General features: G+C 42.1%; 1 protein-coding gene across 1 annotated transcript in view; it reads right to left on the bottom strand.

Moving 5' to 3' along the window:
• LOC122878640 (solute carrier organic anion transporter family member 3A1-like) overlaps positions 1–9,232 on the bottom strand; it is a 31,658-nt gene extending 22,426 nt beyond the window's left edge. The window contains exons 1-2 of the mRNA XM_044201686.1: positions 7,315–9,232; positions 1,278–1,737 (exon numbers count right to left, since the gene is read on the bottom strand). Of these exons, the coding sequence (XP_044057621.1) occupies positions 1,278–1,737; positions 7,315–7,473 (619 nt within the window). The 5' untranslated portion in view covers positions 7,474–9,232. The remainder of the gene's footprint in view (positions 1–1,277; positions 1,738–7,314) is intronic.
• Positions 9,233–12,717: the final 3,485 nt, after the last annotated feature.

Below are 12,717 nucleotides of genomic sequence, written 5' to 3'. Positions count from 1 at the left end.
TCCGACTGACAGGTGATCTCTGGGAAGTCGACTGTGGTAACACCAGCAGTTAGTTTAGAGAAAACAGATATTAATTATATGCTATTTGGGATTAAGCTAATAATCCACACTGATCCTGCAAGGAGACTTTTCCTGCTCCTCCAACACCTTTGGAGCTGGTAGGGATTCAGTATCTGATTAAGAAGCACATCAGAAGCAGAGATGCTTGCTGGCATGAAGGCTTAGTCAGTGTCAATATTATTACATAAAGAGTTATATATCTAAAATGGTAGATGCCTTATTTTCAAATGAAATTCTTCCACATTAACTAAAGCCTAAAACCCGCCTTAGCTCCAAACCACTGCTTTCTCTTTTATCTACTTTGCTGCATGTGCACCTGTTATCAACCATTTTTCTAACTAATCATGACTAATTACGATTCAGTGAAAATTATATCAGTAATAAGATTGTGTTAATATTATCTGGTAATCTTATCATTCTAAAATGAGCCTCTGTGTTCATTCAGTAGAGCTGATCATTTAGTGCACATGTGAATGATTAATGTCACTGTCATGTTTCAATTATGCCAACATAATTATCCCATTTACTCAATACTGATAGATATTGTGATTGTACAGATTTTATTATGCCATTAGCCTTTGTTTTTTATTACTTCCAGCTAACTGGAATGCAAGTAAGCCAAATGCACGAGCATGATTAATCAAGCTGGTGCTAGTTGTTGTTTAGTTCAGGCATCGAGGATCTTTTCTTCGAACTCATCTTCTTCATTGATTATTAGCTGTAAATTGTTGTGGTTGTCAATATTATTTTCTGCATCATTACTTTCACTCCACCCCTACACCCCAGCTTCTGGTGTGAAAGGACAGACATCTGGTGTCATTGAGTTTATTGGCATTTGCACCCAGTGCCACATTCAATAGCCTTTTGAGAACATGCCAAATTTGATTTCAGTAACAGTATATTAGAGTCACATGTCCTATCAAAGAACCCAGAAGGGAAGGACAACACTAAGGACAACACTATGTAGAACAGGCCACCACCACTAACAGAGCTGACATCAGTGTTTTCAGTCAGTGGTGATGGGAGCTACAGAGCAAACAGCTTTTGATTCGGTCATTGATGCTGGTGATTCAGTATGCTTTGTTTAGGTTGAGGATTCAGTGTTAAAAATTTGTTTGTTCATGTACTGAACACCTCTCAACACTTACTACCATAAACACAGACTTGACAATTAGCTTATATATTTCAGTTGTACAGTATCGCTCAGTGCTACTCACCTATATACAGCGAGGAGTCCTTCCTGTGAACATGGTCATCGATGTAGGACACTCCCAGAGGCTGGACAGGTGTGGCTCCGATGCCCAGAAGAACCTGGGCTCCGATCAGTAGAAGGTACATCATGTTGGTGTTGGCTCTGTTGCCACATTTAAACCCAGAGTCTCGGTTTTCTGACCTGGAGGTGTTGGAGCAGACGTCCCTGCCATCCTCAGCGTGCCACGAGTCCCCGGCCTCATACTCATACTGATGAGTCAGGAACTCCGGCAGGGCTGACAGCAATGCCCCCAACGCCATGACAATCCCGCCGCAGCCAATCAGGCGGGGTCTGTGGGCCTTGGCGCCAAAATAGCTGACAAACAGGATGAGGGCAAGGTTGCCGATTTCGAAGCTGCTGGCAATGACGCCCACATCTGCACTCTGGAGGTTGAAACGTCTCTCCAGAGTGGTCAGCACACTTACCTGGCAGAGAGAGAGATAGGGAAAGAGAGAGATAGTGTTACACAGTGTTTTTACAACTAGCAGCCATTTAAGACTGCCAATGACATCATAGCCAACCCACTAGCCTACCTTTTAAATGCCGGTTTATAAACTTGGTGTTATATGCAGCAATCAGTAGTGTAAAGTTTCTACACTATTAATTGCTTTACCAACCTGTCAGAAGTATACATTTATATATTTAAATGTTTGTGTAAAACAATAAGGCTGGGCATTGAGCTTCAGGTGTTATTCAGTAAAAGCAGGTATGAAACAGCCATGCCACTCAAACCAACAGCAGCAACTTGATGACACATAGTAGCTGAGCTGCTCTGCAGGATGGGCTGCTTCCAACATCTTCATCTCCACACTCCTCCTCGTCACCCAAAACAACCCTGAGGCTAGCCTGATGCCAACCTGGGAAAAGGGATATGTGTATGCGTGTTGCTTTAGGCAAGAAACCTCATGCAGCTAATTATGAAACTGACACAAACACATTGTACCAGCTGTGTTCTGGGTGTGTGTAAGTGGTGAACTGGCTCCTTGCAGCAAATGTATGCTGTAACATTTACAGGCTGATTATAAAAGGTTGGTCAGGAGGTATCTGCAACATTGCAAAAATCAAGCACATCCTGTCTCAAAATGATGCCGAAAAATGTGTCCAGAATTTGTCCTAGAATTTAAAATCTTTTTACTCACCTACAAAGCCCTTAAAGGTCAGGCACCATCGTATCTTAAAGATCTCATAATACCATATTACCTGACTAGAACACTGCGCTCCCAGAATGCAGCGTTACTTGTGGTTCCTAGAGTTTTCAATAGTAGACTGGAAGCCAGAGCCTTTAGTTATCAAGTTCCTCTCCCATGGAATCAGGTCCCAGTTTGGGTTTCGGGAGGCAGACACCATCTCCACATTTAAGAGTAGGCTCAAGACTTTCCTCTTTGATAAAGCTTCTAATTAGGGCTGGCTTGGATGAGTCCTGAACCATCCCTTAGTTATGCTGCTATAGGCCTAGACTGCCGGGAGACTTCCCACGATGCACCTCTTTCCTCTCTCCTTCTCTCCCTCTCCATCTGTATGCATTTTTATCCCATTACTGCATGTTACTAACTCGACATCTTCTCTCTCCCGCAGTTTTGTGCTTTCTCGTTTCTTTCCTCTCTCCTGTCACTTTCAGCAGGTATTTCTGCCTCCGGAGCTGCAGAGACTGGATCTGTGGTTGTGGGCCACCTGCTGCCCCCGTGTTCCTGCTCGACAACTGCTACTACAGTTGTTGTTATTGGCTCTGTTACTAATACTGTCATTATTATTCCTATGACTGTCATTCCTATGATTATTAATTAATTAATATTAATATTACCACTACTATTACATTATTACTATATATATTACTAAAATTCTAGGTGGTATCTTCAAATTCTAGATCAAAAGTTAACCATGACTATTCAAGTGAATTCAGATGGATCATGTAAAATATCCTTTCATCTTTTTTCTTTATTGCTTATCCTGTTTATCCTGTCACACCAACCTTCAATGCAAAATAAGACAATTTCTTCTTGTTTATCACAAAGTAGGGCTGCAACTAGCGAAAAATGTCAAAACAAATGTTGTTAAAAGTGCCTGTCACAATTTCCTAAAGCCCAAGATGACAACTTTAATATTCTTTTCTCCCCACCAACAGTCCAGAAACTGCCCCAAGGATATTCAATTTACTATCACATAAAACAAAGAAAAGCTTCAAATCCTAACAGTTGAGAGATTGGAACTAGAAAAATTGGAAAAATTACTAGAATTATTATTATGAAATAATAACAAGTGTGAACAGCAAAAAACAAAAGTTTATGAGCACGCAAGGGCACTTTTGGTCCAAGCCTTGTTGATTTCTGCCCTCGCCTTTGTTATGCTGCTGCCGCACTTTCTCTTCCTCCCTCTGCTGTAGAGAATATAGATACATTGCTGAGAATTATTACATTTTGACAGATCATTTCTATTTTAACTGGCACAGCTTTTCTAGCCTTTACGGCACTGGTTTCCCGGACCGCGAGTCAAGTCAGTGAGTGAGGTAGGCTATACACACACACACACACACACACACACACACAGGGAGAGTAGAGACGAGATGAGTCAGAGAAATAATTTCACATGGCATGCTCTAAGAAGAGAGTAGTAGACAGCTGAAACAGAGCTTTTAATCAAGAATGGACAGACTCGTACATGTTCAGTCTTCCCACAGGCAGTTCCCAACCAGTATGTTCATATGTTCTGAGATTGTGGCGAATATTAAAAGCAGCAACGTGAAGCACCACTGCCAGACAAAGCACAGAGCATCTTTTGAGCAGGTTAACAAGGGGGACGGATTTTGGTCACAAGGGGGATAGCATACCCCCTCAAATCGCCTCCCTTCCTCCCTCTCCCCTCCCAAACAAAGAAGAGCTGAATCTCACTCAATTGTCCCTCAAGGCTCCCTTACAGATGGCGGCGAAGCTAACGAAAACAGGGATTTATTAATCTCGTATCATGCCTAACTTTAGTGGATCATAACATATCGGGTATGGAATTAATCTGCAAATGCTCCAGTTCAAGATGAGACCAAACTTTTCTATGGATGTCAGTTGTTGAGCCACGACAAAGGTCAAAATGTGGCCTGCAACAGACTAGGTAAGCCTTGTTTTTAGCCAGAAATGCCTTTTGCTATGTCATAATGCATATAGTAAAATGGCGAATACGGCTGAAAAGACTTTAAGCTTTACGATAGGCTCTGTCAATAAAATAGGTTTTTCAAAAATTGTGAACCATGAGAGGTCCTTGAGCATACAGTCATAAATGTGCACAAAAAAAAAATCAGTAGTATGTGAGATTAGCTGCAGACAGATACACACACACACGACCAGACGCATGTTCCCCTCCAGGTGATAACAAATTGTTTTTAAGTTGATTGACTAATCGATTAATCATTTAATCATTTCAGCTCTAGCAGCAACCTTATATACTTTGTAGAACAAGACTGAGGACCATTTCTAATATGTTAGGTCCAGTTGAAAAATGTATCTTAATCTTACTTAATCTTATCTTCCAAAGGGTATTCTGGTAGAAGATGACTGCTTCTGGGTAAACCAGTGCTACAAATTCTATGTTTATTAAAAAGGGATCATATTTCTCATTTACTTACTTACTCATACTTCTGATTCTGATTCTGATTTATGCTGAAGGAGAAATAACTGTACCATGTCCTCAGTCTAGTCATGCTGTACTGGGCCTGTCCTTGGTGAAACACCACCAGAGGTGTCTGGACAGCAGTCCAAGCCGTCTGTCACCATACAGTATGCATGGTGGGACTGACAGCCAAGATGTTACAGCTGACAGCCTGACAAATAGTTAAAATAATTTTACATTTACTGAACATTCAGCTCATGCTTGTGTCCACTGTTCACTTAGAATTATGACAAAGTTGTAATTCATAGTTCCCTGACATTACAAGCTGGGAGGACACAGTTCAGAGGTGACAGAATCTAAACGACAGGGTTAAGATTTACTCTTGTGGCCCTAGAAGATTTATGTATGGCCTCACACATCTAGAACTGATGTAGAACAGCCGCTTTACACCTTTTATATTCCAGATTTAGACATTTTAGTTCCAATCCACTCCAATGTTTACAGACAAAGAAAACCTGCCCATTTCAGTTTGATGAATGTAGACTAAGCCATGGAAAATGGTTATGCAGGAGCTGCTGTGCTGATGATCTTCAGTCATTTTCGCTTTCTCCTCTTCAAAAGTTTCACTGTGATTTATTTGTAAAAAATAATGTGTTACTGAAAAAAACAGGAGAAAATAAAGGCACACTGTGAACCAAGAAAGTGGCTGAATTAAAAAGAGACAGAGAACAAAGGATGATGACAAACAATAATTTTGTACAGGAGAGGATAGGCAGTGCTTCCACAGTGCTTTTGTCTGCAGCAGGATTTGCTAAAGGTGCACTTTTGGTTTGGGATGCTGGTTTAAAGGAGGAAATTCCACTGCAGTCTTCAAGGTAAACACTAATGCACTTAAATGTGTGACTGGTGCAAAACACATTAAAACCAACTCAGTCGTGTTTATGCCAAGCTGCAGTCTTCACCACACACCAAAACATCATGGAAGAACTTTTTTTGGCAAGTTCTTGCATTTTTTCTGAACAAGGCCTCCTTTTCTACATCTCTATGTGGCCATGTACAGTATGACTGGATCCTGGACATCAGCTCATGTTGTTACAGAGTTTATTTCCATACAATTTAGGCCTTTTGTTGTTGTTTTTCTCACCCGAACCAGCAAGCAAAAGCTGCACAATATAAATCTAATGAGAGTCAAGCCACTGACATTTGACCTTGCCTTGTTTTAAAATGCCTTGTGTTGATATGACTGTGAATGAAGATGAGACAACTAAGTGTTCGATCCCTCATAAAGAATAAAATTAAGCCCCAACCTGCATGTGCAATTATATATTTTTAGTAGTATCAAGACTGTGCTGACACTTATCAGGGGAATTGGCTTTAATCAGGCAAATAATAATCCTGATTAAAGTGGCATCATTCATATTTATACAGCTTTACAGTAAGTGGTTGTGCCAACTCTGACTAATGCAGGGAGACATCATCACACAAATACATTAACAACTGCTGTGGTTGGCTTTGGCCACAACATAACCAGCGACCATTACTCCGATTAAACTTCAAAACTGATTCATCACATATCACATTTTTTAGCACAGGGTTTTTGAATATGTTTGGAGTTAGGGAAGATGCTTCACTTTCACCTCTGCATCAGTGATTGTGCATGAAATCTTTTTTTTTTTTAATTAAATCATTTTTATTTTCTTTTGGCTCCTAAACTCATTTTTGCCTTGACCTTTATCTGTTCATCTACTGAATAGAGCGTATCTCTTATGCTGACATCAATCTAATGATGTCAGTGCATAAAATAGCACATTATGTTGCTCAAACTGTCACTGGGAAATGCAGTGTAAATGAGTAAAAAATGAAAGGACGCTTTTCTGATAATACAATACAAGCTACTGTCGCTTCTGTTGTGGCGATCACGTCATCTCCTAGGCCTATTTCCTTCAGTGTCAAAGGCCCTCTGCATTACTGAGGCATACGGGTGCAGAATGTAGCAGAGGAGGCAGGTTGGATGGAGCTCCTGACCAGTGTTTCGTAACCTGCTCTCCAACAGACCATCCATATACGCATATAAAATTCTCCAACAACAACGTGGAGCCTACGGCCGCTATGACGCGCTTTGTGTCATGCAGATGGTGCATAGGCCTGATGGATAATACGCAGCAAGTCATCAATCAGTGAAAGCACCGCGTCCCGTGGTTGCTGAAGGATGTGATTATTCTAATGTGATCAGAATAATATGATTATTAACCTCATCAGCTGAAGCACCGCATCGTTACTCACTGTCTGCCTGTGCTGGTTTGAAGGGCGCTGCGTTAACCCGATGTTATCTGAGATACAGGCTACTGAGAAACGACGTTCCTTCAGATCAACATTGTGTCTGTGGTGTCTGTTCTGAAGAAACTCACCAGATAGGCGCCCACAGTGCCCTGTGCCAACATGAGCGCACATTCCGACACCAGGAAAATCTTAATGTTGGAAAAACACGAGGTCTTCTTCTGGTTGTCATCCTGCTCGGGGTCGTCGGTGCTGCTCCGCTCTGTGCAGATCTGGTTTTTAACCTGCATCCTTCGACTCAGGCTCCGGTCGGGTTGGACGGCATGAAATTGAACGGGTCCGGTCCGGCGGAGAGCATCTGGTTATAATGACGAGGTGCACTGCAGAAGAAGTGTGAATCTCCTGTCAATAGACCGTCTAGGCTGGAATATACAGCGAGAAATACTGCTGTCCACTCAGCATTACGCAAAGTCCGTCAGCGACCTCTCTTCACCGCCTGTCCAGCCAGTGCGTATCGGCTTCATCATATTTAAATAGGCTACGTAGGCTACGCATGTAGGCTATATGTATGACGGCTTCTAATACCCGACGTAGAACTACAAGACGCTATTTCCCCACATCCGGGATGTTGTATCTCCACCCAGGACCGGTACCGACTGGATTTGGTTTCTCAGCCATTTCCGAGCCGCAGCTCTGCGTCCTTCAGGCGGTGTTAGGATGCTCCTTCTCCCATCTATAGATCAAAGCACGGCGAGGGAGGTGTAATCTCTCTGTGTCGCTCTCTTTTCCTCCCCTTCTCCGTCAGTGTGTTTCACAACCTCATCACTTTACCTGTGCAGCTTAATCATTGCCACAAAAATTGCAACATTGAATGATCCTGATAACACACACACACACTGGCAAATCAACTGGATGTAACATGACACAGCACATCTTTACTTGTCAAGAAAAAATGTTCTTACAGTACTTTGCAGATTAATACTGCAACAATAAACCAATATCATTGTGTCATTCACATTTAAAAGTGTACCTATCAGACACCATCGTTGTAGGACTTGTACACTAGCAAGGAGCCTTATGTGTTTGGATCTAGCTTTCAGAATGTGTTTCAGGCCCTCACAAAACAAAAATTCATATTATTTTGTTTTGACAGTCTTGTTTCCTCACAATAATCCAGCCACCTACCTATTTTCACTATAATGTAATTCACCAGGAGATATCCCAGTTAGAAGAAGGTCACCACTGTCCTCTCTGATTCTTTATCTAGTGTCTGGTGAGGTGCAGCGAGACATGAAACACCCTAGCTTCTCTAAATGGAGGTGCCAAATGCTGCAGGAGTAGTAGAGTGTGGTCGCATTAGGCAGCTTTATTGTCATAGTTTGGGCTTTTGTCCTGTTTCCCATTTTATTTTGTAGTGTTCTCCTCTCCTTGTGTGTCTTGTGAGTTTACGTCCTGTCTTTGTTTGCTTTCCCTCCAATTTAGAGTGTTGGCCCCACCTTGATTGATTGCACCTGTGTCTCGTTGTCTCACCTAACTTATTGTATTTTGTCCAGGTCTTTTCCTTTGTTCATTGTCGGGTCGTTGTCCCTGTCATGTGCATTTTGGTTGTACTTTGATCCTGTGTCAAGCATTCCAGCATTTCTTACCAGTGAGTTTTGTTGTATTGATTCTTTGTTTTCTTGGACCTTGCCTGTATTGTGGACTTTGTTGGACTTCCCTGGTTTTGACCGCTGCCTGCTTGAGGCCCGTGGTTGTTCCCTGTCGGTGGTCACGGCCACAGTGTCCTCTGGTGTCTGCGGGGCAGCCTTTCCTGTTTCCTGTCTGCCAGTCTCCCCGCGCTGGCTTCCTGTCCTGCTGCCCTGTCGCCGGGCCCCGATCTGGTTCTCACTCACCGTCTCCGTCCTCTGAGTCCAGTCAGTTCTCCACGGACTGTAACTACTAACGTCACTACTGGCTACAGCAGACTAAACTGGAATCACCCGCTCTAGGAAGAGTGCTTATCAACCTGTCATTGCTTACCGTATTCTAATAAAGACTGTCACTACTGCTACCCAGTTCTCCCCTTTTCTGTGTTCTGCATTTGTGTCCTTAGCTTGTGCACCATAACATTTATAGTGTGAATGTACAGGACAATGTTACTGTGAAGCTCAGAGATGTTGATGAGGATGCTCAGTCACCAAGGTCATGATATCTCGAAGCAAGAAGTCAGAGGCGACTGGCTTTGCCATTCAGTCCGTCTCGCTGAAACGCTTCGGCAACAGTTCTGTCATCTAAAAGCAGTAGACAGTAGAGCGTTTTCAGTATGACCAAGAATATCAGACATAGAGAGAAAAGTCAGGCAGGTGGGATAGGAAGAGGAAAGGAACAGTGGCTGGATGGATTGTTGCTCCATTGTGTTACCATTGTATTTCCCCTTTATTATTAGTGTCTATTACAGTTTTGTTGCTGCTTCATTATTAGTCCATAGTTACACCAAATGCTGCTGTATTCTTTTAATTCAAACATTTTTGATTGGTTTTAACAATGTAATTTTCAAATATTTCATTCCTAAATATCTGGAATAACCTGAAAGTGAACACCTTGATTTTCCATTGCTCAATATTTAAATCTGTCTCTATTTTCACCTCTGTCTTTTCCATTTACCTTGTGCTAGTTTGTGTCATGTGTAAGTAGAATTTCAATCACTGGATTGTCATCACATTGCAAATCTATTTGAAAGCTTCACTTTATTTCCTGGTGGGGTCCAATGAAAACCATCTTTAACTTCCAGAGATGATGGTCACTGCCCCTGTACATTTATGCAGCATGTTTTATCTTATGTGCTATTTTATGTTGTATTGTGTTATTGCAATAGTATCTTTAGATTAGGTAATCTATCTTCATGCTTGACTGAAGTGTACTCAGCTGACTTTGGGATGGTTAAAAATTCAATACTTGTCACACAAGAACTCTATTACACACATCAGCAGCCCACTGTATTGTACTGCTGTAGCTGTTCCACATGAAAACATTCAAGGTGAAGCACTGTGGTATCATTGTGGACAAATGCTCAGGGACCATTACAATCTACAACATATTTATTTTATGATTTTCACTGTGTACTTTAAGCTTTATGGTTCTATATTTTGACACTTGAGGTGGTATGATTCTCTTCCTTAGAGTGACTAAATAATGAAAAGGTGGTGTGTATCTTGTTAAAGGGACTATTCGTACAATGTACTTAATAGCTGTCATGAGATCTGAAATTGTGACCTCTGTAACCATTACCACGCCATGCCTGCCATAAGGAAACAACTGCCATGGTGCTTTTGTCCAGTAAATGCATCGATTGTGCTTCCTTATCTCTGGCAATGCTGGTTTAGTGCAAGCTATCCAGCAACCAGTCAAGCGGATGTAATGTAACTCGAAATCTGAATGTGATGGTTGAACCAGTAGACCAGCAGCACCCCCAAAAGGTCTCCTGTCTGTAATACTACCATCATCTCTACTGTGATGTTGAGTTTACGTTACCAAAGTCAATACTACGCTGGTTGTTTTTTAATTTATTTAATCATGTTTTACCTGGTATAAAATGCAAACATTCACTTTGAGTCCTAGCACCAATTTTCATTCATTTAAATAAAAAGATATCCAAGGGTTTCTCTGGTTTGTATAAGACATCAGAATGATGGAGTTCATCCGCACTGAAGTTCGTCATGCAGAAGAAATGAAAATGACAGCAGAGTGGTGGTATAGAGTGCCACAGAGACAGTAGCAAAAAACACAGGGCAAAAATCCTCCATCATAACTGTGAAATAAGAGAGCACTGAGTGCCAAGGTCACTTACAACTCACCCCACAGCTTTTGACTTCGGATTTTCCTCGGATACATTCAGATGCTCTATCAGAACCAATTCAATAGCATCTATAGCAGCACAATCTATCAGGCAAACTGTTGACTCAGCAGGAAGAGCATCCATTTCTCATGGAGTCACTCAGAGTACCCGGGGTGATTTAAGATCAACCACAGTGCCTGCTGATGCAGTGCAAGCCAACTGAAGACATTATTTTAGGATGCCTCTTAATCACAAGGTCCACAGAAAGAAGAATGCAGTCATGCATTTATCCTGTAACAAACAAATAAATTACCAGAACACAGATGCAAACAATGTCAGTGTTTATATTTAATTCTAAAACCGTTGTAGGTTTTGGCTTCGTTCTCAGAAACTATTGTATTTTTGGTGTTTTTGCAATATGATTAGATTAGATTAGATTCAACTTTATTGTCATTACACATGTACAAGTACAAAGCAACAAAATGCTGTTTAGGTTTAACCAGAAGTGCAATAAACAAGTGCAGGATATAAAGTGTGTGCATAAATGCAGGATAGAGCAGTATTATGAAAAGATTTTACAAGTGGTACTATGGACATTATATACAGACGGCATTACTATAAACAGAAGTATACTGATGGATATGTACAATAATGAATTGGACTGGGCAGAACAGTAGTGCAATGAATATAAAGTAGTGCAAATTATGGAAATAGTTAACAGTGCAGTAGATGAGTTATTGATGTGTTCAGTACATAGTACTGGAGTGCAAATGATGCAATATATGTATAAATAAATAGTCCGGTAGTGCAAATGAACATGTGGTACAAAAACAATATAGCAGCATTTAAGTTAAGGTATATTAGGGGACAGTGGAATCAGCGGGGGGCAGAGTTCAGTAGGAAGACAGCTCTGGGAAAAAAGCTGTTTATCAGTCTGCTGGTCCTTGTCCGGAGGCACCTGAGGCACCTGCCGGAAGGCAGGAGAGAAAACAGTCTCTGGGCGGGGGGAGAGGAGTCCTTAAGAATGCTGTGGGCTTGACGCAGACAGTGTTTCCGCTGGATGTCCTCAATGGCTGGAAATGGAGTCCCTGTGATGCGCTGGGCTGTTTTCACCACCCGCTCCAGTGCCTTGTGCTCTGCAGTAGAGCAGTTCCCATACCAGACTGTGACACAGTTGGTTAGGATGCTCTCTACTGGGCAGCGATAGAAGTTCACCAGGATAGCTGAGGACATTTGGTTCTTCTTCAGTGTCCTCAGGAAGAAGAGGCGCTGGTGAGCCTTCTTGTACAGGCAGGAGGTGTTGGTGGTCCAGGACAGGTACTCCGAAATATGGGTCCCCAGGAACTTGAAGCTGGAGACACTCAACAGCCATCCTGTTAATGTGGATGGGGACATGTGTGCCTCCTCTCTCCTTCCTGAAGTCCACGATGACCTCCTTTGTCTTGGAGGTGTTAAGGAGCACGTTATTGTCTGAGCACCATGTGGGCAGGTGCTGGACCTCCTCCCTGTATGCAGTCTCATCGTTGTTGCTGATGAGACCAATCACCGTAGTATCGTCTGCAAACTTGATGATGGCGTTAGATCCATGCACAGGCCTGCAGTCAAGTGTGAAGAGGGAGTAGAGGAAGGGGCTCAGCACACAGCTCTGTGGTACGCCAGTGTTGAGTGTGATGGTGGTGGAGCAATTGTGGCTTGACCTAACAAGCTGAGGTCTGTTTGT

This window comes from Siniperca chuatsi, linkage group LG1, assembly GCF_020085105.1.
Source record: "Siniperca chuatsi isolate FFG_IHB_CAS linkage group LG1, ASM2008510v1, whole genome shotgun sequence".
Lineage (NCBI taxonomy): Eukaryota > Metazoa > Chordata > Actinopteri > Centrarchiformes > Sinipercidae > Siniperca > Siniperca chuatsi.
This window is presented reverse-complemented; position numbering and strand designations above follow the sequence as displayed.